This window comes from Phascolarctos cinereus, unplaced genomic scaffold (assembly GCF_003287225.1).
Source record: "Phascolarctos cinereus isolate Bilbo 61053 unplaced genomic scaffold, phaCin_HiC Scaffold_726;HRSCAF=1367, whole genome shotgun sequence".
NCBI lineage: Eukaryota > Metazoa > Chordata > Mammalia > Diprotodontia > Phascolarctidae > Phascolarctos > Phascolarctos cinereus.
In genome coordinates, this window is record NW_027556098.1 from 101,231,671 (window position 1) to 101,257,420 (window position 25,750).

At 37.9% G+C, this 25,750-nt stretch overlaps 1 protein-coding gene across 5 annotated transcripts in view; it reads left to right on the top strand.

Annotated features, from left to right (window-relative positions):
• CD96 (CD96 molecule) overlaps nt 1-25,750 on the top strand; it is a 102,496-nt gene that overhangs the window by 68,043 nt on the left and 8,703 nt on the right. For 3 of the 5 annotated variants that reach the window (XM_078146703.1, XM_078146702.1, XM_078146701.1), the window contains 5 exons: nt 5,102-5,176; nt 5,917-6,012; nt 6,685-6,753; nt 15,192-15,254; nt 24,915-25,038. In XM_078146703.1, coding sequence (XP_078002829.1) covers nt 5,102-5,176; nt 5,917-6,012; nt 6,685-6,753; nt 15,192-15,254; nt 24,915-25,038 — 427 coding nt within the window. The remainder of the gene's footprint in view (nt 1-5,101; nt 5,177-5,916; nt 6,013-6,684; nt 6,754-15,191; nt 15,255-24,914; nt 25,039-25,750) is intronic. The other 2 variants (XM_021007172.2, XM_078146704.1) reach the window with 2 other exon arrangements.

The following is a 25,750-nucleotide window of genomic DNA, read 5'->3' on the forward strand; positions in this document are numbered from 1 at the left end:
CGGATAAAGAAACAAAAACATAGGCTACTGGACTACCTCTCTTTTTGCTTCACCACAAAAGATTCAGGAGGCCATCTCCAGTTGTCCTGATCTATATGTTGCCGCTGGCACCAGACAGCTCTGGAGGAGAAAGTGAGGCTGGTGACTTTGCACAGTCTGCCCTCACTTAAGTCCAATTCACTTGCAAGTCATGGTATCACCTCCCAGATGTCATGGTCCTCTTCAAGAACAAAGAACAAACAATAATAGAAACAACAACAAAAAGATTCGGTGTTCTGCAAGATGAAAATTTTTGAGACTAAGAAATTGGACTTAGAAATTTTTACCTTTGCAATCAACACACAGAAATGCAACTTAAACACCATCGTAGAAAATGCTGAGAAACTTTTAGTTTCTCAAGAAGTGAATCTAACTTCCAAATGTCTCCCTTTGTGAGTATGAGTGCTCTAAGTTCACAACTTCCCATGAGATATTGTCATTTCCAATCTTTAGTTAATAGTGTATAATACAAATAATATAACTTTAGTGAATAGTAAAGAAGGCTCATCAGACAGGTACTGATATGCTACTTCTCTATCATCATCGATGAAATTTTTGGCTCAACCCAACTTATCTGTGTGTTTGTAAATCATGGATGATACAATAAGCTCCCCAATATTGCCTAGTTGTTCTGGGTTCTAGGAGATGATTTCAGAGGCTGGAGAAGTAACCAGTTATCTTGTTTATTCTCCCAACATTCAGCAGCAAATGTTTGCTACATGAATGTGTACGTGTTGTGTCACAACAATGTTTCTCTTTATCCTCTCCTCTTCATCTCATATCACTCAAATGCCTTCTGCCACTTTCTCCTTCTTTACTACTGTCTCACATGAAGAGGTGGCCTTACTCTTTACCAAGCCCACTCTGTCTACCTGCATAAGCAATCACATCTTTTTTATCTCCTCCAAAAGACTTCCCCTCTTAATCATTCCAACTCTATCACTTATCTTCAATCTCTCTCTGTCTACTGACTCCTTCCTTATTATCTACAAACATGTCCATGTCTTCCCTCTCCTCAAGAAAACCTCACTTAATCCTTCCATGTTCACTAACTATAGTTCTTTTATGACTAAACTCCTTGAGAAGACTATCTACAATAAGCACCTCCTTTCTCTCCTCTCACTCATGTCTTAACTCCTTAAAATGTGGCTTCCAACTTCATCACTGCACTAGAACCACTCTCTCCAAAGTTACCAATGATCTCTTAATTGCCAAATACAGTGGCCTTCTCTCAATTCTCATTCTTCTTGACTTCTCTGCAGCCTTTCACACTGTTGATCCTCTCTTCTCCTTATTACTCTCTTCCCTTTAGTTTTTCTCAACACCACTCTCTCCTTATTCTCCTAACTATCTGACCACTCTTTCTCAATCTTCTTTGCCAGGTCCTCATCCACATAATGCCATGTTGCTGTAGATGTCCCACAGGGTTTTGTCCTGGGCCCTCTTCTCTTTCCCTCTACACTTTCTCACTTGGTGATCTCATTAGACTCCTTGGATTTAATTGTCATCTGAATATGATGCTCAAATCTGTCTATGGTACCCTAATGTCTCTGATAATCTCCAATCTAACATTGCCAAGCGCATTTCAGACATCTCAAGCTGGATGTCCAGTAGACATCTTAAACTCGGTGTGTCCAAAATGGAATTCATTATGTTTACCCCTAAACCCTTCCTGCCCTTGCACCTTCCCTATTACTGTAAAGAGAGACACCATCCTCTTAGTTCCTCAGGTTCACAATGAAGATGTCATTCTTGACTCCTCCTGACCTGTCATACTGTATTCAATCTGTTGCCAAGACCTCTCAATTTCATCTTTGCAATATCTCTCGAATATACCCACTTCTCTCCTCTGATACTGCCACTACCCTGGTGAAAACCTTCATCACTTCATACTTGGACTTGTAATAACCTGCTGGTGGGACTGCTTACTTCAACCCATCCTCCATTCAGCCATTAAAAAGATTTTCCTAAAGTGTGTGTCTGAGCATATCACTCCTCCCTTCTCCTCCCACTATGCTCTATAAACTCCAGTGGCTCCCTATCACCTCCAAGATCAGATATAGAATCCTCTCTTTGGTGTTCAAAGACTTCATAACCTAGCCTTCTCTCATCTCTACCTTCTCTATTTTCTTACTCTTTTATTCCCATGACATACTCTTCAATTTAGTACAGTGCCTGGCACATAGTAGGTGCTTAATAAATGTTTATTTACTGATTGATTCGTTCAATTCATTGTCACTGGACTCCTTGCTGTTCTACAAATAAAACATTCCATTTCGCAACTCCAGCCATGTTTTTTTCTACCTATCCTCCACACCTGGAATCCTCTCCCTTTTCATCTCTGCCTACAAACTTCCTTGGCTTCCTTTAAATCCCAACTAAAATCTCATTTTCTACAGGAAGCCTTTCCCAACACCTTTTAATTCTAGTGTCTTCCCTCTGTTAATTGTTTCTCATTTATCCCATATGTAGCTTGTTCATATACATTCATTTAATTTGTTATCTCCCTCCCCCCATTAAATTGTGAGCTCTTTAAAGGCTCAATCTTTTGCTCCCTTTTTTTATCTTTAGTTTCTACCACAATTGCTGGAACTTAGTGGGTGCTTAATAAACATTTACCAACTGACTGACAATATCCTTTGCAGGTTCACCATCCATGTCATGTCCCACAGCTGTACTCCAGAGTTCTGTCTTAAGACCTCTTCTCTTTTATTTCTACACTACTTTCTCTGCACTCAGGTCCCATGGATTCAACGATCTTTACACAGGTGATGACACCTCATATCTGGCAATTTCCTGAGCTCTAGACCCACATCTTCAACTGCCTGCAGGCTATTTCTAGCTAGATATCTCAGTAGGTATCTCAAACTTAACATGCTCAAAATAAAATTCATCTTTCCTCCTAAACTTTCTGACAAGGACACAGAATCCCAGCCTTGTACCTGCTATTCTATAGCAATTGAGTCTTTATTCTTTTTCTTTTTTTCCTTTCACATAGAGATTAAGTCTTGGAAGAGTCCTTTGGAGTCATCAAGGATGTTGGGTCCCAGAAAAGTAAAGTGTCTTGCCCAGGCCACAAAAGGGGTAGAGCATAGACAAGAGCTTGGGGCCTCCTGTTACCCCCTGTTGAGCACACTTCTTACCATTTTACTACCTGTCTAAAGTCATTTGGGTTTTCTCTATTTAACTAGATGGTTTTATTAGCTTCCTTTTGAACTTAAGAAATATAAAAGAGTACTGGAATGGGATTCAGAAGGTCTTTGTTCTAGACCTTCTAGCAGCTCTTCCACTGCTTAAATATGTGAATAACAGACTCTTTGAGACTATTTCCTCACCTGAAAAGTGAGGAAACTGAGTTAGATGATTTTTAAGGTCCCTTCTGGTTCTCAAAATCCTAAGTTCCTTCTTTCTTTAACTTTTTTCCCCTCACCACTGATATTTTAAAATAAATCCAATATATTTTACTTGGAATGAAGGATCAATTGGATGAAAATCTCTATACTTCCTTGGTGAAATAATTTTTAATAAAGATTCCCCCTAAGTTTTAACAATAAACAAATAAAATCACTTGTAATTATAATTTTGAAGCTAAATAAATACCTCAAAGCTATCATCAATTAGCTTAATTAGTACAAAAAAATAAGATTGTCTAGAGAAACTTTATATGTCTATCTACTTATCTAATTTTTTAAAAAAATCACTTCTTTCATATCTTTGGTTGGGAGAGAATTCTCTGTGGTTCATGTACTTTTTAAAAGTTTTTTTAATGAATTTAATAAATATCAGCAAACACAAACATTTCAATAAACAAAGAAAAAAGCATTAATAGGAACTTCTATTGTATACAGTTTTAAGTGCATATTAAATTTAACTCACAGTTAAAAAAAACTTTCTTTGTTTACCTGTGTTCCTTTCTGTATTTCTGTCTGCTCTCTTCTAAACACTTTTTGAAATTTTTTAGTAATGGTATTTCCTTTCTTCTTTTTCTTTTCTTCATCTTTTGTGTGTGACTACTACTAATAAATAACCAACAAATTACTCATCTCCTCTCCTGATAGAAGACATATTGCATAACAAATTAGTATAGTCAAGCAAAACACACTGGCCATGTCAAAAAATTCATGTCTCTGCCAACGGGTGGAAAGGATCGTTCATCATCAGTCTTTTGAAGTCCTGATTGTTCTTTGCATTGATCAGAGACCTTGAGTCTTTCAAAGATGTTGTCTTTTCATGATAGGAACTTCTGGGCAACCATAGGCACAGGCAGATAAATGAGGTGCATAGTTATCAGGAATAGCATAGTTCTCTTTGAAACAGTTGTGCTGCAATTCTGGGACATAGAGGTGAAAGCAATAGCGCCTTCTGTATGTAACTGGTCTCGTTGTAAAACAGACTTTTCCTGGTCTGGTTTGATTCTAGAGCTGTCCTGGTTCCCCAACAGGCCATCTTTCATATGATTGAATCAGAGTAGACTTCTGCCAATTTTATACTGTGTTAGATTGAAAAGATTCTTAACCCCCAACCTCACAGCCAGAAAAGTCTTGGCAGGGGGAGGAGAAGGCAAACTTTGCTGGATCCTTCGTTGTTTCTAAGGTAGGAGTCATAGAGCCATAAACAGATTATTGCCTCCTTTTGCATCATGTGTCTAAGCTTTCTTGCCTGTTGTGTAGAGTTTTTTGCATTTCATCTTATCTCATTTATAAGGATGGTTTTCAGTGACCACAGCCCAGGGCTTCTGGCTCAGTTGTGAAGTGATGGATCATAAATTTAGAATCTTCATTTGCCTGCTGAGAATTAGAACAGAAGAGGAGCAACCTGGACTGGAAATTCAGTTCCAGTCCCAGCTCTATCACTCATTACCTATGTGACCCTTTGATGGTCACATTACCTCTCCGGGCTTTAGTTTCCTAAGATGAAGATGTTTGCCTAGGTAATCTCTAAGGTACCTTCTAGCTATAGTATTCTGTGCCCTATATTCTATGTCCCCCAGGTCTATATAGAAATAATAACAAGCATAAATATAAAGAGACATAACGGCGTGGGAATTCTCTTTTGAAAACAGAGTATCTCAGTACAATGTCACCAGCCCTGGAAGAGACGAGTTCCACACTATCAAATCCAGACCCCACCTCCCACAGTAAGTATAACAAGGCTTGCTACTTGGCTCTGAATATTTAACACACCCACCAGGTCCATAAGGAAAACAGTGTGGAGGTCTGGGCAAAAAGCCCATTTAAATAGTACTCTTCATTGACTATTGATATTTCTTGGGTTTCAAGTTGGAGTTATAGCCAGTAATCTGATGCTCTCTATACTGATATAAACACCACTATGTTTAAAAAAGAAAAAGAAAAAAGGAAGAAGTATTTGTGTCCTGTAGTATTTTCTATCTGCTTAAGGATTTTGCTGTTATTTTCTAATTAGTCATCACAACACTTCCAGGATCTGGGATGATGCCAAGAGCCAAGAGTTGAAGCAATTTTCCCCTCATCCTCCAGCAAAATAGGCAGCATTAAAACTCAAACCTATATACTCTATCCCTTCTGCTTGTTTTATTAATTGACTCCAGGGATGTCTATTGTTTCAGTATAAGGCACCTTTTTAAAAGGTTGACCTCAGTTCTTTCTAAATTCTTTGACATCTCCAGATATAGGTGGAGTTTTTTATGTAAACAAAAAATCCAAAACAACCCCCCAAAATTATAATTTTACATTCTTCATCATCACCATCATCTTCATCTTGCTATTTATTCTGACTGTTCCTCTGTGATTTCATTCACTCAGTGGCTCAAAGCAACAACTCAGATTTCTCCTGAATCAGGCGCATAGAATGAAAGACTTCAGCAGGAAAACGTCATAAAATAAACTTAGGGAACAGTTTTTTGTTTGCTTGTTTTGTTTTCAGCCCACCAGTTCAATTCCAGTGTAACTGCACAAAGCTACCCAGACCATAGCAAGAAGGAAACAGAACCAAGTAAGCACCATGATCAGTCTTTCTTAACTCATTAACTCGCTCAGAGTGGTCTATATTCTGGGTGAACTGGAACAGGAAATGAAAGGAAATCAGGTAACCTTTTTCAGGCTGCAGTGTGTGTGTCGGGTTTGAGGTGGAGTGGCGGGGGAGGGACAGTATTTGGATGGGTATGGAAGTGAGGATGTGGGAGGGATTTGCTGGTACCCCTGGAATTTCTACCAAGGCCTATCCAAATAAAAGAGTAACCAATAAAATAGTGACCTAACAGTCACTATGTGCAAAGGTTGAATGTGCGCTGCCTCCTGGTGGTTCAGGTCAATAACTGAGAGAGAAATGTGGAAAGAGCAGATCATGGAGCAGAGGATAAGGGAGGGTTGCCAATGCCCCAAATACAGACCTCTCATTACTCTACCAGTTTCAGAAATATAAATGGGAATTCTGAGGTTGCTGAAAGTTCCATACACCTCCCAGGGCAAATGGTGTGCTTGAGAAGCAGAAACTCAGGATTTTGCTGTTATTTTCTCTGATTTAACATAGTACAAATACAATCTAATACAGTACAAAAGCAACAACTCAAATGTCTCCTGAATCAGTTGCCATGGGATGAAAGTAAGAAAACTTCACAAAATAAACTCACGGAACAGTTTTTGTGTTTGCTTGTTTTGTTTTCAGCCCACCAGTTCAATTCCAGTGTAACTACACAAAGCTACCCAGACCATAGCAAGAAGGAAACAGAGCCAAGTAAGTGCAATGACCAGTCTTTCTAATCTCCTTAACTTGCTCACAGTGTTCTGCACTCTAGGCAAACTGGAGCCAGAAATGAAAGGAAATCATGTAACACCTGCGCCTACCACACTCGGAGTTGGGAAGACCTGGGGCTGAATTCCGTCTCATAAACGTAGTAATTGTGTGACCTTGGGCAAGTCTCTTCCCCTTCTAATCCTCTTTTTCCTCATCTATAAAAATGAGGGGTGGACTCGATGACCTCTAAGGTCCCTTCCACTTCCAAATCTATCACCCTAGATGTTCCCCTGGCTGAATTTGTGAAAAAGAAAAGAGCAAGGTGGAGGAGGATATGGATATGGATATGAATATCTGAGTTAACTTATTATTCTTACCAACTACAGTAGGTGTAAAGCTCTATTGTTTCTACCTGGTACACTCTTTAAATTCAATGCCCCAGACAAAGCCCCTTCCTCATCACCTTTCTCAGAACACCAGCCAGGTTTGTGTTTACCATCAATGGCCCTGGCAAAATGGAGGACCCACATGACCAGCTATGCCCGGACCAGCTATTTCCTTGCTCTAATAGTCTTTTCAAAATCTGAAACTCTGTGATTCTGTGATTCTTCCCTCCCCTAGAGGCTGTGAGATTCCAGTCTAAAATGCTATGAAAATCACTATGGTCACTCTTGGCATTTTCAAAATATTCTGGATGGAATAAAAAGCTCTAAACTCTTCTCTGCTTGAAAACTAATGTAGTGGCATGGTAAGTAGAAAGAATAGTGGATTTGAACAGAGAAGATCACGGTGCCAGTCTTGGATCTTTCACTTAACTGTGGGACGCAGGACAAATCCCTTCACCTCTATGACCTTCAGTTTCTTCATGTGTAAAATAACACTCGCACTGCCCATCTGTGAGGCAAACATTCCATAATCTGTAAACTGCTACATAAATGTGAGTGATTATTATGAGCTACTATTAATTTGAGCTCAGAAAAATCGATCTCATACTTGTAAATAAATCCATTGCTGCACCGATAGCTTCCACTAAGTGACTTTAGAGACAAATAAGTTTCGTTGGCAGTGCAGGCAATAGTCCCAGGGCTAGGCAAGACTAGGAAAGCGTACAGCTTTCTAACTCATGGCCTTTTTTTTTTTCCCTGACAAGGTTTGAGGAAAAATTCCCTACTGCAAGCTGAGCTATTTGTAACAGTTCACAAAAACAAATTAGGATCCAACAAGCTAATATTGATTGCTCCCTCCCTCTCAAACTGTTTCTGAAACATGTTCTACTTGTTAGATAGTACTGTAATGTGGCATCTGATATTAGATGACACATTTGGCAAGATTCATGACAGGCATTGGTAATTGGATTTTTTTTTCCCTCCTAGTATGTTTATTTCGATAGGTTTTTGAAATGTGAAGCGGCAAGAAAAAAACTAAGAACAAATAGATTTCTAGTGAAACAAACTCAATAATAATGCTTAAGGAGCATTTTTTATGTGCTAACCAGTATGCTGCATGTAACATTTAGTATTCATGTGTATTAATAATTCATATTTAAAGCACTTGAAGGCATTCAAACCATTTCCCTCACAATCACCCTATGAAGAAGGTAATATAAGTATTATTATCTACATTTTACAAATGAAAAAACTATGGCAGAGAGAATTTAAGTGCCTTGCCCATGGTCACATGGTTAATAAATGACTGATGCAGGAATAAAAGTCATATCACCTGGTTTCAAGCTAGCACAATAGTAAATGAGACTTTGCTGCACTCCCGAAAATTCATCCTAAAGGTGCTCAGGTTGGTGATCACGTTTAGGCAATGAACCTTGAGTCCGTTTTCTCATATATGAAAAATAAAAGATCAGCCTGGCCCAAAATAGAGAGAGTTGGTCTTGACGCAGAAAGAGACCTGGCTTTAAGTCTTGTCCCTGACTCATATTGACTGGATAACTGATAGCGTGTCATGGAACCTCTGTGTCTTAGGCAACTCTCTAAGTGGCAAAATATGTTCTGATCTGCATTGGCAGAAGAAGCTCCCCATCTGGAGCTCTCTATACCCATGAAACCATAGGTCTGCTTAAAAAATAAAATAAAATAAAGGTAAAAGTAATGTTAACCAGAAGTCACAACTCCACAAGATATGGTAGTATCTTGATTTATTACAACATGCATGTGAACATGCCTTATACCAAGGAGTCCGCCCCACAGATATGCTTTGGATATTTATGGGGTAACACAAAAAGAGGAGGTCACATGGGAGGAATATAGGACAATGCTCTTCCAAATGGAAAAGGCATGGGAAAAGAAGTGAGCAGTTAGGGGAGGGGGAGCAAGAGGAAGCAGGAGGGCTCAGGAACTTTGGACCATGGAGGGAAGATGTTCTGCTTATCTGAAAGGGTCCCAGACACACAAACAGTCTATCAGTCTGAGTTAGACTGGCTGGAGCCAGGATTGTAGCCGATTTGACTTCAAGGCGATTGAGAGTTTAATAGAGTTCAGTTGCAAATTAAGTTAGTTTTTTTTTGGGGGGGGGTGAGGCTTCATCTCTGGAAAATAAGGCAATTCAACAAAACAAGTTCAGGAGGCCTCTTCACAGTAAAAAATTCTGAGTCTTATCCCTTTCTGTCGTAAGCCCTAGAGCACACATTTTCTCCAACAGATTACCCAAGAAGTTGTTTTTGTTTTTGTTTTTTTTACTCTCCTTCTTGGTTCCCTCCTGCCTCTCTCCTTTGTGTAAAGTAAAATGAATCTTCTCCTCAATAATCTTTGTCTTCTGAGGAGGCACGTAGCTCTCATCAGAGGCCCAGATTCCAGCTCTGGATTCAGGCTGAACTCCGTCCTAGTTAAAAATTCTCCATACTGATCTCTACTTCTGAAATCTTCAATTCTCTTAGCTAACCTCAGTTTCGTGCTTCGAAGAAATATTGGGTGCCTATAAGATGTAAAGATTTTGCTAGGTGCTAGGAATAAGAAGATGAAGGACACAGATTTGCTCTCAAGAAGCTTATGTCTAATTAATATGGAACAGGGTGAAGGGGAAGATATATAAAAGAATACTTTAATACAAATACAACAAATGTAATATAAGTGATATTGGGCAAGTCTCTTAACTTAGCTCAACCTCAATTTCATCTACCAGTGAGCACAATAATAACACTGCTTTAAAAGGTTTTTTATGAAAATCAAATGTGATAATATGGGTGAAGTTCTTTGCAAACCTTAAAGTCATCTATGAATGTTAACTAACATCCACTATCATCATATTGGAAGGGGGGAATATGGCAAGTGTGAAACAGAGTAATTCAAGGAATACCACTCTTCCTTTAGGGGGAGAGAGAGAGAGGTCCAGGAAGAGGAGAAACCAGAGGTGAAAACTGGAGAAGAAGGGACTTCAAAAAACTGAAATTGGATTGAGTGGGTAAAAGGCAGACAGGTGGCACAGAGGTTAATGTGTTATAGCCTTAAAGAATTAACTGGGGTATTGAAAGGTGCTTAAGACCCTTGCCTAGGGTCACACAGACAGTGCAAGATACAAAGCTATTGATCCCCTGGAGGGTCCACCCATATCCCCAAAGCATAGTCATTAATCTAAACCCTTGGATCACTGGGAGAAGGCTCAGGAGGAGGGAGTCGGTGGAAGTGAGAAGCAGTGGTGACAAAAGGTAGACTCCAAAAGTGGGGCATTACAACATAAGATGCTCAGGTAGTAATCTAGATTGGGGTGAGAGAATTAGGATGCTAATATAGTGCAAATGAAAAAACAGTAGCAAAGCAAAGGAATCCACCATGGGAGGAAACGTTTCCTAGAGGTTAGCTCCAGATGCTTCATCCTGAGGGCTGCTCAAAGATGAATGGAATTTATTTCTGAAACCCTATTCTGTAAGTTCTTTCTCTTGATTTCAACTATTTCTATGGCAGCAGCTAGGTGGCGCAGTAGATAGAGCACCAGCCCTGGAGTCAGGAGGACCTGAGTTCAAATGTGACCTCAGACACTTGACACTTACTAACTGTGTGATCCTGGGCAAGTCACTTAACCCTGATTGCCTCAGCATAAAAAAACCAAAGGAACAACAATTATATACATATATAAACACATGTTTATTCTTTAGTGAAATTACAATCTCAGAGATATAGATACTACCTACAATAGTAACCGTTCATAAATTATACAGGCTTTCTTATTCTGTATAACTCTTATCTACCTTTTCTTAAAAATCCTCTGTAGAGGAGGTAAATGAAGCCCTGGAGACTTTCCTGTGGGTTTTTGTAACATCTTGTGGGTGTGTGCATATCACCTGAATTTTTCATCCATATTCCTTCCTCAGATCCTTTTCTTTTCACATATTTCTTTGATGTTGTCTTTTATGCCACATCATATCGTTGCCATCAGTAATATATTACAGATTTTTTATACCTATGATAAAGCTCTTTATTATCCTTTAGGTAACTTGAAATTTTGATTCCTTCAAGATCCTCCTGTTCCATGAATCTTAGCCAAATATTACTGCCAGAATATTGGTATGAAAAATAAAATATTATGTGTGCATGCCAAGTCACAGCTTGAGTTTTTTGAAAGTACTACATAATTTCTCAAATGCCCATTCTCTTTCTCCTATTAAATTCTGAGTCTAAGTCGTTATCCATCTGCAGTATCTGTCAAGGAAATATATACTGATTGGCAAATTCAGTGAACTACCCATCCAATTACTTGTTAGAATCTAGGCAAAATACCTTCTTACTCAATTTGTTTTTGTTTTGATTTTGTAAAAGAATTGTTAGGCTCATCTTTTCTGAGTATTTGCCAATCTCATGAGTAGGTCCCACAGTATTCTGAGGCTTTCAATTATCAACCCAATGATATTTACAAATAGGATTATCTGGGGTTATGTTATCATCTATAGCCTAACTCTCTTCTATTTGAAGTCTGAGAAGGACAATCCACGATAGTGGTTAAGTTTATGTCTCTGGTTATAACTTTGTTATAACTCTGAGATGTATATGTATGTGTGTATGTATATATATATATATATATATATATATACACACACACACACACACATATAAGTATATATATACACACACACACATACATATATACATATATATATATATATGTGAGTTATGTATAACAGAGTTATAACTCTGGTTAAGCTTATATCTCCCTAGGTTGTTTTTTAAAAATACATCGCTTGATATTGATAATTAAAAATCATTGAACAATATTCTTCCTGTGATTGTCTCTTCAAAAGAATCTTTTAGGATCTTAACATGTGTCTGGGAAATATCTTTTGGGAAGACAATCTTTAAGGCTACATGTGTTAATATATGAAATATATGTACATATTTTTTACATCTAGACATATATATATGTGTGTGTGTATGTGTGTGTGTGTGTGTGTGTGTATTTAGCTACAATGACAAAAGGCACACACAATGTTAGATTTTTTAGGGCAGAAGCCATTTTTCCCATTTGTGCCCTCTCCCACCTAGGTCCCCTTCAGTCAAGGCTAGTTCGAAGTATTCTGTAGGTGTGTAAACACTCAAAAACAAAAGCTCAAGATCTCCTAGTGATGTCTTTACTTTTGCTTGTCAGATAGAGGGCACCTCAACTCTCTGGTCACCAAAAGCAGAAAAAAAAAGACCAGAGGATAATTAGTTCAAAACAATGTAATTTTAGGAGTTTTTTTTAAAAGTAACAATAAAATATTCCTCCCCTCAACCTGAGACATATTCTCTCACAAATACACACATGATTAGTGGGAAGATAATGCTTTGGAAGAGGAATAAACTAAGTAAACACATGTAACCAGGGCACACACATGGTCTCATGTGCCATGAGATATCTGCCAGAGTTTAATCTTTCCTAGACATGTGAGCATAATGTGTAATCTCTGGTGAGCCTTGCTCCCTCCTGGTCTAGAGTGTTTGATGGTTGTCTGCTGGTGCCGAGGTAGAAGCCTGTGGGGCTTCTTTCTGCTTCTAGCTTCTAGATTATGACGGAGCATCCATTTGAGGTGCTATCATTTCCCCATCAGAGGAAGAGTGTGTTTTCCATTTCTTTTTTTTACCTCCAAGACCAGATGTTTTTAATTGTTACCTCTCCTTTAGAAAGATAGAAACCTTACACACCTTATCATTATATTAGGGAAAATCCTCAGTGACATTCACTCCCTTGAAGATAAATAGATAATAGATGTATGCTTGATAATAGATAGATAAATTAGAGAGAGAGGGAGATAACAAGTATTTATGAAGTGCCCATTATGTGCCAAGGCACTGTGCTAAGCCCTTTACAAATATAATCTCCTTTGATCCTTACAACACTCCTGAAAGGTTGGTGCTGTTAGGACGGATTTGTACTCAAATCTTCCCCCTTTTCAAGTCCAGGGCTCTTTCCAGTGTACCACCTACCTGTCCCTTATGCAGGTGCAGGTGGAGTTGGGGGTAGGGTGTCCACCTTTGGAGTGAGTATTTTCTTTTCTAAGAGACTACAGGCCACAGATGCTAAGCTTTTTAGGATGTACATGTTGCCTCCTCCTGTAGAATGGGCATTCCTCAAGGACAGTGGACTGTTCTGATTTGGGTTCTGGGTCCTTGGTGCTTAGCCTAGCGCTCAGTGCAGTGTAGATGTTTCATGTATACTTATTGATTTGGAATACAAAGCATCCCCATTTAACCACTACCCTTAGACTTAGCTGTTTTATTTTTACCTCAGCTTCCTGGTTAGTGAGGGCAGTGTCTTTTTTAGAGGCCTCACACTCTGACTTAAATTAGAAATTCCTTGCGACTCCCTGATTAATTTCATACTGTTAAATTGTATTGCATCAACATCTATTTAGAACCTTCTCTTCTGGAAAACTGCGAAGGGCTTTCTGGATTGAAGGCCTCTTCAGTTTCTCAAACCCAATAGGTTTCTTTGTCTCCCATGCAAATGAATGGAAAGGGGAATAGGAAAGGCAAAGAAAGAAAGAGAAAATTAAGATCGCTGTCTTTCAACCACTTTTAGTATGTATATACGACTAAGAACCAACTGCTTATTGTTTATATCCTTAGCACCCTAATAAGTACAGTGCTTTGTACATAATAGGTACTTAATAAATATTTATTTTTAAGATATAGACAGATATAGACACAGATAGACACAGACACACAGAGAGATAGATTTGATTTTAAAGAACTCTCATTTTCTGAGTAATTTCTATTTCTAAACTACTATTGTATCTTTCTTGCCAAATGTGGGCAGTAAGCACAATGAGCTTTTAGACGTCAAAAGATGAGTCTAAAAGCCATATGTCCTACTGAGTTTCACGATATCCTGTCAGGGGAGGGTCTATTACCAATATCTCTAAAAGTTTTACCCAACAGCTAACACCTCGACTGGGGACCATGCTTTAACGATTGAGCTCAAATGTCTTTTCTAGCTCTAAGAGTCTGTGATTCCATGACTGTACAAACGAAGTTCTAGTTAGCAGAGTAGAATTTACAGAAATAAAATCAATGGCATGAGCAGCTCCTTAACTAAACACACATGTCTCCTAAATAAAAGCAATCGTTTCCCCCCCACTTTAGTGAATGATGGTTTTCTTTTAGTGGAAGAGTACTGACTCTGGAGGCAAAGAATCTTAGTTCAAATCCTGCCTCTGACAGTTACAAACTACAACCCTATAGAAGTCTCTTAACCTCACTGAGCCTTGATTTCCTCATCTGTAAAATGGAAGGGCTAGAAGTTGGTCTAGATGACTTTGGAAGTCCCTTCCAGCTCAAAATCTGGGATCCTATGATTTTAATCATGCCCTGTTATTATATTCACCATGCCAGCTTCAATTTTCATTCTCTCTTTTTATGTAAGCTCACATTTTTGAAGTGACAGAAGGAATCCCTCTCTACATATTTGACTTCTAGTTCTGTAGCTCTCCCTGCTGTTCCCAGATTTTAGATGACTTTTTAAAAATTCTTTCCATTGGACCCTTCTGGATCACCCATTCATTCATGCAGCAAACATCTATTAAACATTTACTATGTTCTAGGTGCTGGTAGAGATGCAAAGTTTGAGCAACAAACATGGTAGAATATGCAGAAATCAAATTAGTAGTATAAGTAACTCATCAAACAAATATAAATGGGCAACAATCTAGTGAGGTAGGTAGTACAGCTGTTATTATCTCCATTTTACAGATGAAAAAGTGGAAGATCAAAGGAATTAAATGACTTAATTAAGATAACATGGAAAATGTGTCAATGTCAGGATTTAAAACTAGGGCTCTTGACTCCAAGTTCAGTGGTTTCTCTACATTCTCAAAATGTCTCACTTAATACTTTTCCTGGTCAGAAAATAAATTTGGCTAAGAAATTTGTTTTTCTTAAGAAAACTTAATTAAGAAACTTCTTTCTTAGAAAAGAAAAAAAAATTAGACTGAGGATCTTGAACTATCTTTCCTTGAACAGATCTGTGGGTGTTCACTTTGACCTACAACTCAACCCCTTCAGGAGCAGACACAATATTGAATGGTAAGTACTCTACAAGGATTTGGGGGGTGTGGTGCATTCAATGTAAGTACAGTTGAAAGCATGGTGAGATGATAAGAAGCAATGCACACATAATCACTTGAATATATTTTTGATGGTGGTAGTGGCAGTGAAGATCCTTATGAATGAATATTAAGAAGGGAAAAAAAACCAGAATACTCCTCAGCTACTGATAGTGAAGAGTCAGAATTATCCTAAGCTTTGAGTTTCTCTAGGACTTTTCCAAAAAAGGTTAAATAATAGCATTTACTCCTCTCCCCCCTGTAATATGTATGGAAAACAAATTTCAACTCTTCAAAAGAAGAAAGTAAAAAAGACTTTGTTTACTTTGATGCTCTCTATGTGGTTTGGAAAAGCCCAATATTTCAATGAGCTTAACCATCTCTTAAACCTGACCTCTCTTTTGTTTGAATGATAATATAGAAGCTTCTATCAAGCATCCCTAGGGGCTGGTGCTCCAGCAAGAATCCCTTAGAGTTGTTAAAATTCTGGTGGAGATTCTTTAGGTACAATGTCTCTTTTGCTTTGAATCTTCTTATTTATCTTTTTTCCCTCTTTGGAATTAAGGGAGATTGTCAGTGTTAGCCAAAAACACTGGGCAGCTCACATTTTCCATTCTGCCCAGCTGTTTGCATAATTCATAGATTATCTTATAACAAAGAATACATACAGTAGTTCTAGAATGGGCAGGCTAGACAGACGAGAGAGAGAGAGAGAGAGAGAGAGAGAGAGAGAGAGAGAGAGAGAGAGAGAGAGAGAGAGAGAGAGAGACAGAGAGAGAGACAGAGACAGAGACAGAGACAAAGAGAGAGGGAGAGAGACAGAGACAGAGAGACAGAGAGAGAGAGAACCTGGGTCTAATTCTGATTTTATAACTTGTTCATGTTACAGTTGAGATTGTCAATCAGATTCTGAGGTCTCAGAAGCTAATAAAGAACATCACACATTATTCCCTTCAGCACAACCAGTGAATTACCTGTAGGGACCATAACTGCCGATCTGTTTACTGAAAATTATTAGTCCCATGTCAGTAGTAGGTCTCATACCATATATTCTTCTGCCTTTGTGTTTAAATATTACAGTTTTTGTGTTTTGTTTTGTTTTTAAGTCATATTATCCAACTAGGGTAACATAAGTGTTGAACTAAAATTTGTTTTTACAAGGGAGACATAGTCTTATGGTCTCTCTGTTGGGAAACAAAGACCCTCAGTGTAGTAGCAGTCAGAAACTGACCATAATTAACCATTTCGTTTCTACACAGGAGTATCTGTATGGCTTCTTTTTTTTCAGAGTATTCATCTTTAGCTACTCATCAGTTAGGTTCTTAAGGAGGGAAATTAGCTACTTTAATTTAAAAAGATTTAGAAGGGACCTTAAAAATCTTCTACTCCAACAGATTCATGTATTACAAATGAGAAGACATAAGCCCAGAAAGAAATTACTTGCCCAGGCAGAAGGTTGCAGAGTCAGGTTTGAAACTTAATCCTTCTGACTCTGAGTCCAGAACTCTTTCCACTTCCTCTGCTTTCTTACTATATTATTTAATTCATTATGAAGACCTAGGGGACCCCAAGAATGGATGTACTGCTAAGACCCAGAGAAGCAGGTTACTTGCTGAGCGGGAAATACGTTTACCAAATTTTGAAACTCAATTCAATAAACATTTTATTAGAAATGATGAGTTTGATGATCTTAGAAAAACATGGATAGACTTGCATGAAATAATGAAGAGCAAAATGAGCAGAACCAACAGGACATTGTATACAGTAACAGCAATATTGTTTTAAGAATAACTTTGAGCAAATAAGTCATTTTGAATATTATGAATACCCAAATTAACTACAAAAGATATATGAAGGAAGATGCTATCTGCATCCAGAGAAAGAACTGATAAATAGAAGTATTTATAGAATGATTTTGATACACATACATTTGTGTAATCATCTCTAGAAGGGGGAGGGGGGGAATAAAAAAAAAGAAATGTACATAACTTTATTACATATGTGAAAGGAACAGCAAGTTGTACACAATAGATTTGCAGCTTTATGTTCAATCATCTTTTTTTTTATTATATTATGTTAGGGAAATGCTTGTTTTATTCCATAAATTAAAAATAAAAAACCTAAAAATTTTAAAATTTCCTGCTATGGGTAAGAAACTTTGCTAGAAACAAAATAGTCCCTTCTCTCAAAGAACCTGTATTCTACCGGGGTGGTGGAGAGATGATATAGAGAAGTAAATACAAAGTAAAATAAAGTTATTTCAAAAGGAGAAGAATACTTATAACTTGAGGAGAGAGAAGATCACAAAAGGTCTCTTGTAGGAACTGGCTTCTCAGATGTGACTTCAATAAATCAACAAGAATTATATTAAATATCTATTATGTGTCAGGCACCATGCTAGGCAGTAGACATAGAAAGACCAGAAAAAAAAATCCCTGCCTTTTTAAGGAGCTTATGGAGATCATAGATTTAAGAGCAGGAAGAGAACTTAGAAACCAGAGTCCAATCCTTTCATTTTACTGAGGTTAAGTGACTTGCCCAGAGTTATCCAACTAGTAAGTGTCTGGAATGGGATTCAAACCCCAAGAGTAGCACTCTAGCCACTATACCATGTTGTCACTCATATTATCAGGAAAGACAGCATGTCCAAATATGATTACATGCTAAATCTATTCAAGATCTATACTGGGCATTTTGGGTGGGAGAGGTTTTAGCTGTCAGAGGAATCAGGAATCTCACACAGAAGATAATGCTTAAGCTTAGCTTTGAAGGCAAATGGGAAAACTAAGAGACAGACATGAGAAAGAGCACATTCTAGCCATGAGGACCAACTTGTGCAAAACACAGAGATGGGAGATGAAATGACATATGTGAAGAAGCTGCAAGAAAACTAGTTTGATTGGGCTCTAGAGTATGTGAACGGGAATGACGCACAATAAGCTTGGGAAGATGGCTTGTAGCCAGGCTGTAAAGTTCTTTAAATGACAAATAGAGGAGTTTGCACTTGCTCCTAGAGGTAACATGGAACTATTGAAATTTCTTGAGTAGCAGATTGACACAGTCAAATCTGGGCTTTCAGAACATCATTTTGAAGGACAGGTAGGTAGCACAATGGATAGAGCACCAGCCCTGAAGCAGGAGGACCTGGGTTCAAATCTGACCTCAGACCAAACACTTGACATTTACCAGCTGTGTGACCCTGGGCAAGTCACTTAACCCCAATTACCTCAAACAAACACACACACACACAAAAATATCACTTTGGCAGCTGTGTGGAAGATGGATCAAAGAGGGAAGAACTAAATCAAAACAAGACGACAAACATTTATTTAGTGTTTACTATATGAAAGGACTGTACTAAATGCTAGGCAAATAAATACAAGTAAACAGAAAGATGGTCTCTGCTTCAAGGAACATATTTCTAATGAGGGAAGTAATATACAAAATGGAGTTGAAAGGGGGTAGGAATGAAGGTACTCACCAGGGGCCTGGTATTGAAGTCCTGAAACGCAGCTAGGAGGAGAATGAAAGTTGGAAACCTTGGGCCCCTCCTCAAAATGGAGGCCATGAGAGGAACTTACTGATAAGAAAACCTAGGAAAGTGATTGCAATAGTCTAGGCAAGAGGTGATGAGGGCCTTTGAGGGAAGCCAGATGTAAGGAAGGCATGCATTCTAGACATGAGGGACCACATATTCAAAGGTCTGTAGGCAGGAGATGTACTATACTATACTATACTGTACTATACTGTACTATACTATACTATACTATACTGTACTGTACTGTACTATACTATACTATACTATACTATACTATACTATACTATACTATACTATACTATACCATACTATACCATACCATGCCATGTCATACCATACCATGCTATACTAAACCATTCTAAACCATACTATACTGTACTACACTATACTATACTATACTATACTATACTATACTATACTATACTATACTATACTATACTATACTATACTATACTATACTATACTATACTGTACTGTACTGTACTGTACTGTACTATACCATACCATACCATACCATACCATACCATACCATACTATACCATACCATACCCTACTCTACTCTACTATACTGTATTATACTGTACCATACCATACTATACTATACTATACTGTACTGTACTGTACTATACTATACCATACCATACCATACCATACTATACCATACCATACCATACCATACCATACCATACCATACCCTACTCTACTCTACTCTACTGTATTATACTGTACCATACCATACCATACTATACTATGCTGTGCTATGCTATGCTGCACTATAATATGATATAATAAATACAGAAACAGATGACAAGCCAATTTTACTAGAATGAAAAATGTGGGAAGGGCAGTAATTGAAAGGTAAATGGAAGCCTGATTGGGGGGGGGGGCGGTGCAGGGATTTAAATGCCAAATAGAGAGAAGTTTGTATTTTTTCTTAGTGTCAGTAGAATGTTAGTTATTAATAATTTTGAGTAAGAGAGTGTTTTGACAATATGAGTTTGGAAGCTTGGAGAGTAGAAAGACTGATGGCAAAAAGACCATTTAGGAAGCTACTTCAATAATATAGACAAAAAGCAATGAAATCATGAGCTACAGGGTAGAATCTATGAGAGTAGAGAGAAAAGGATAAACACAACACACATTGTAAAGGGAAGACCAACAAGGCTTGCCAACCTATTTGCTATGAGATCTGAGGGTGAGAGAAGCAAAGATAATTCCAAAGCTGAGAACAGGGTAAGGCTAGAATACTTCCTCTTCATTAACTCCTGACTGGGCTATTTAAACTCTCCAGTAAATTATCTTCACTGTGGTATACTATGGTGGTAGACTTCAGAGTTTGAAAAGAACCAGTTTTCTTCCAGTAATGGTGAAGACAAGCTATGTCTCCTTACTGATGTTGTTTCCAACTCTTCATGACCCTATTTGGAGCTTTCTTGGCAAAGAAACTGAAGTGGTTTGCCTTTTCCTTCTCCAGCTCATTTTATAGATAAGGAAACTGAGTCAAAGAAGCCTAAATGACTTGCCCAAGGTCACACAGCTAGTAAAAGAGTCTAACACCAGATTTGAACCCACGAAGAGGAATTTTCCTGTCTCCCAGTCTAGCACTCTACTACTGCACCACCTAGCTCTCAGTAGTAACAACTGGCAAGTGGTTCATGGATTAGAGAGAAGATTTGAGGATCTATTTTTTTTAAATTCTGTGTATTCAGTATGTAATTATTTAACCTTTATTCTATGTATTGTACCTTGATAAAACACTGGGGGGGGGTTATGAAAGAAATATAAAGTCCCATTCTCTGCCTTCCTAGAACTTACAATCCAGAAAAAAATAACTAAAGAAAATTCAGATTCTGATTTTTCTTTTTTGCTCCAATTATATTGTTGAGTCAGTAATATAATACAAATTAACTAGAAATTATAAACATTAATCATCTTCTCCAATGCCCAGCTAGTAAGTGGCTATGTGATCTTGTGTGAATCCTTCACCTTTAAGGCTCTCAATTACCTCACATCTAAAATGATGGAGCTAGACTAGATGGTGTCTAATGCCCCTCATAGCTTTAAAAAGTCTCTTATTCTAAACAATCCCCTTTACTTTATGCTATATACCCTCATATTGCTAGAGATAGGCAGTTTTCTCTCCTGTGTCTTTAGTCTTATGGAAGAAAACTCACAATGTGACAATTACACTGCCCTCTATTACTACATCATTTACTTGAAAGTTCTTTTTTCACTTTTAGCTGAAAGTGTAGGTTTAAGATAAACAATTGTTTTAAAAATGTGTGTAAGGATAAATGGATAAATGAAACCCACAGATAATCTAAAGACTTCTCATCTCTCATATGCCAGATGCTGTGCTAGCCAGGGGAATATGTTGATTCCCAGGTCACAGCAAGAAGCAAAAAATAATTGCTTCAGTTTTTTTTTTAACCTTTCCTTCTTCCTTTGTGAAATCAGCTAAAGGTTGGGCAGAAGGAGGGGGTCTCTTGGCCCCTCAGAATTCAGGAATTTTTCATTTGAGTTCTATGAAATTTTTATGTATTTCAATAGCTGCATTTCAATATACCCAATTGGTTTCCTTTGTAATGCTATATATTTTGGGTTTTTTTGTATTTAAATTATTTTATACTGAGAAGGGATCCATAAATTTATACAAACTGTCAAAGATGTCTAGGACACACACACAAAAAAGGTTAAGAACCCCTGGGTTAGATTATTTTACCTGAGGTAATGAGACCCTGGATAACTAAGAAATGACTGGGAAAAAATCTTGCCTAGAACAGTAGTTTTTGGATCTCAGGAGATCTTTCACTTGTAGTCGATAGGATGTCTATTGGACTTTTCAAGTTCTTAAACCACTTATGACCTTTCTCCTAATAATGACAATAGAAGATATTCAGGACATCCTGAAAGATCAGGAAGTCTTTACTAGTGGTAATATTTGTCAGAGCTGGGTCATTAATTTTGGTCACGTTTCATCCTTAATTATGGCATTCTTAGACAGGATCTTTAAAGCTCCTCTAACCTCAATCAATACCTTTCTGCCTTGATTTCACATTTCTCTTTCAAGTCTTCTGTCTGAAGGCTGAATTATACTACTCACTCTTCTCCAAGCCATCTTATCTTCTTCCATCCACCATTACTTGACTATACATTTTATTGCTCCCAGGCTGCCCTGCTCCCACCCCTGATTTTTTAAATCTTCCTATCTTTCAAGACCCAGCTCAAATACCACTCTTTCCTGAAATCTCCCTATCTTCCATGAAATTGTTCTATTTAGAAGTGATCTATCATGTCTCAGAACCCAAAGCCCCATTCCTATTTATTTATCATTCAAATTAATTTGATAAATATTTATGGAGAGCTTACTATGTAACAGATATTAAGTAAAACATAGGGAATCAAAACACAAACATTCTCTGCCTTCAAGCAGTTTAAATTGTACTGGAGGTGGGGTAGTAGAAACACAGCATATGTACACAGGTGGTTAAGTAGAAGAACTCACAAAGCTATTGAAAGCAATTTATTTTTAAAATAATCTAATTTAATTAATGCTTCATTTTCATACTACCTTGATTTCCAAGAATATATTATTTTATTGTGTGTGTGTATATATATAAGTATATATATATATATATATATATACACATTCATCTATTTGAGTATAATATTTCATATATTTCCAAGCATATATTTCACATATATCATATACTTATATATAATGTATCATATATACACATGTAACACATATATCTTTGTTATAAGGGATAGTTTGCTGTATAGAATAGTGGGTCCTTACTCACTTGGATATATGCGTGTGGTATGTGTATATATAATATGTATATGAAAGATGAACTCAGTACATATATATGTGTGTGTATGCGTGTGTGCATGCATGTGTATATATACACGTGTATACATGCTTGTATATACACACATGTGCATATGTATATATGAATATGCACATACGTATGTGTGTATATGTGTGTATGCGTATATACATATATGTATGCATATATGCATATATCTCCAAGTGAAGACCCACTCTTCTATACAGCAAACTATCCCTTATAACAAAGATCTTAAAAGGAGAAAACGAAAAATTTAACAAAGCTAACAAAGATGTCAACTATGTCTTGATAATATTTGTGCTATTTATACACCCACAGTCTTACATCTTTGCAGAGTAGGAAGGGAGATGCATTTTCTGAACTCTTTACCAACTCCAAGCTTGGCCATTATTGTTATAAGACGTCCATTTTTTAATTTCTCTTTGTTGTTGTTGTTTTAATCGTTCTTTCTGAAGTTATTGTACAGATGATCAGGATGTCATTTCAGGAGGCAGAGAGTACTAGCAACTGAGGAAATCAGTAGAACTTCCTGATGGAGGCAGAACTCAAGCTGTGGTTTAAAAGAAGCTAGAGATTTTAAGAGGTAGACATTTCTGCTCTAGTACACACAGGCCTGGCACTGGAATGTGCATGCCTGTTGTCTTGAGGCCTACCCTAGATAAAAACAGCGAAGCACAATTTTCAGCCATAGCTAAGGTTGGGTTCAAGTCAGCTCTAATTGACTTGAGAGCTAATTGTGAAAACTTTAGTGTGAGCATTTACACCTCAGGAATCAGCAATTGCTACAAATCAAGACTTGATTCATTGCTTTGTTGATTGTCTAGACTTAAGGAAATGTTAATAATGAAGATTAAACTTAAAAGTTTTGTACATACTTTTCCCCCCCTGGAGAGCCTAAGTGTTTGAACATTTGCCAGCATACCCCTGTTTTATTCTATAAATCTTGTTTGAGCTCAGCAAGAGCTTAATGAAGTTATCACCAGACTGGCAGTCTGGTAACTGTAGGGTAATAAATAATGAGGAGGAAGAGGAGGAGAAGGAAGGAGGAAGAAAACGAAGAGGAGGAGGAGGAGGAAGAAGAGGAGGAGAAAGGAAGAAAAAGAGGAAGAAGAGCAGGAAAAAAGGAGGAAGAAGAGGAAGAGAAAGGAGGAAAAGAGGAGAAAAAAAGAGGAGGAGGAAAAGAAAGAGGAAAATGAAGGAGGAAGAAGAGGAGGAGGATAATGAAGAGAAGAGAAAGAAGGAGAGGAGAAGGAGGAGAAAGAAGAGGGGGAAGAAAAAGAGGAGGAAAGAGAGTGGAAAGGGAAGTGGGAGGATGGCAATAGGCATTATATAGTGTTATAAGATTTGCAAAGTGCACTCCTCTGGACTTCATCATGCCCCAGAACCTCTTTGTCCTGCAAGATGGCTTCATCCCTAGACCTCACACCTCCTCATTACCCTTTGTTCTGGGGGCTCCTACCTCCCTGGGATTGGAGGACAGAGAACTCTCTTCCCAGAGCCTTTATTTAAGGAGAGAGCTCAGATCAGCTAAGTCTTCATTTCCCACCCATTGCTTTTCTGTTTCCTTTTGTATGTCTTGTCTCCCATTAGACTGTGAATGCCCTACGTGTACTCATTTTGCCTTTTTTTTTTTTTGGTATCTTCAGAACTCATCACAGTGCCTCGCACATAGTAGGTGCTTAATGTTTCTTGATTGACTGACTTTACGTCTGTTATCTCAATGCCCCTAACTACAGCCATTCCTGAAGACTATCTTATTGTTTAGTCATTTCATTCGTGTTCAGCTCTTCATGACTCCATTTGGGGTTTTCTTGGCAAAAATCCTGGAGTGGTTTGCATTTCCTTCTTCAGCTCATTTAACAGATGAGAAAACTGAGGCAAACAGGGTTAAGTGACTTGTCCAGGATCACACTGTCAACAGAGGCAGAAAGGGGTCTGGATCTGTCTTAATGGAATGCAGAAGGACGCTAAGAAAATCACAGCTCTTTGAAGACATGTGAGATTCATCTCCTTTATGATAAGACCTTTAAAGTCAAGTTCTTCCCCTTATTTGCCTTCATATCTGCCCAGTGCCTTGCTCATGCTTTAAACTTTCTTGACTAGAATCAAATGGAGTATTACTCCATTGTCCTAATGGAAAAATAAAATTGAAGAGCAGCCAGAGAAAACATCTTATTTTCATGTTTCCCACTGGAGAATCTTCTGAGTCACCTCAAACATCGAAGATGATGTGTCTGTATGTCTTCCTCAGGTACTGCGTCTAATAAGACGAAGAGAGGAATGTCCTGGCCAGTGATTGTGGCAGGTTTGCTTTTTATATGCGTCTTTCTATTTGGCCTTGGAATAAGAAAGTGGTGTCAGTACTGGACGGAAATGTGAGTACTCTATCAGGAAATGGGGAAGAAGCTTGTTCATAGGTGGAGGGTGGTAGTACTTTTCACTTTCTATTTTCAAGATTCTTTTAAGTTTACACTCAATGGAGTATTTTGCTGATGTTATTTTTGTTCAATTGTTTCAGTCATGTTCAACTCTTCGTGACCCTATTTTGGGTTTTTTTTTTTGGCAAAAATACTAGAGCGGTTTGCTATTTCATTCTCCAACTCATTTTACAGGTGAGGAAAGGGAGGCAAACAGGGTTAAGTGACTTGCCCAGGGTCACACAGCTAGATAGTGTCTGAGGCCAGATTTGAACTCAGGAAGATGAGTTTTCCTGACTTCAGGCCTATCACTCTATCTACTGTGCCACCAAGCTCCCCATTTTATTAATGGAAAAAAAAAAACCCTGAAACACAGAGAAACAATATAAATTTCCCAGTCACAAAGCCAGGAATAAAGGAATCTATTTAGAGTTAGAAGCAACCTTAGGTATCATCAAGTCTAGCCCGTCTCCCCATGCCCAACTTTCTTTCACAGTTGAGATAATAGTGGCCCAGAAAGATGAATGAATTGCCCAATGTCAAATTAGAAGAAATTGAACCTAGTTCCCCTGTCTTTAGACCCAGTTCTTTCTTCTCTATGCCACAACCAATAATTACTAGCCCTAGTACAAAGAATCTCCTTCACAACGTGATTAACAGTGGAAACTGA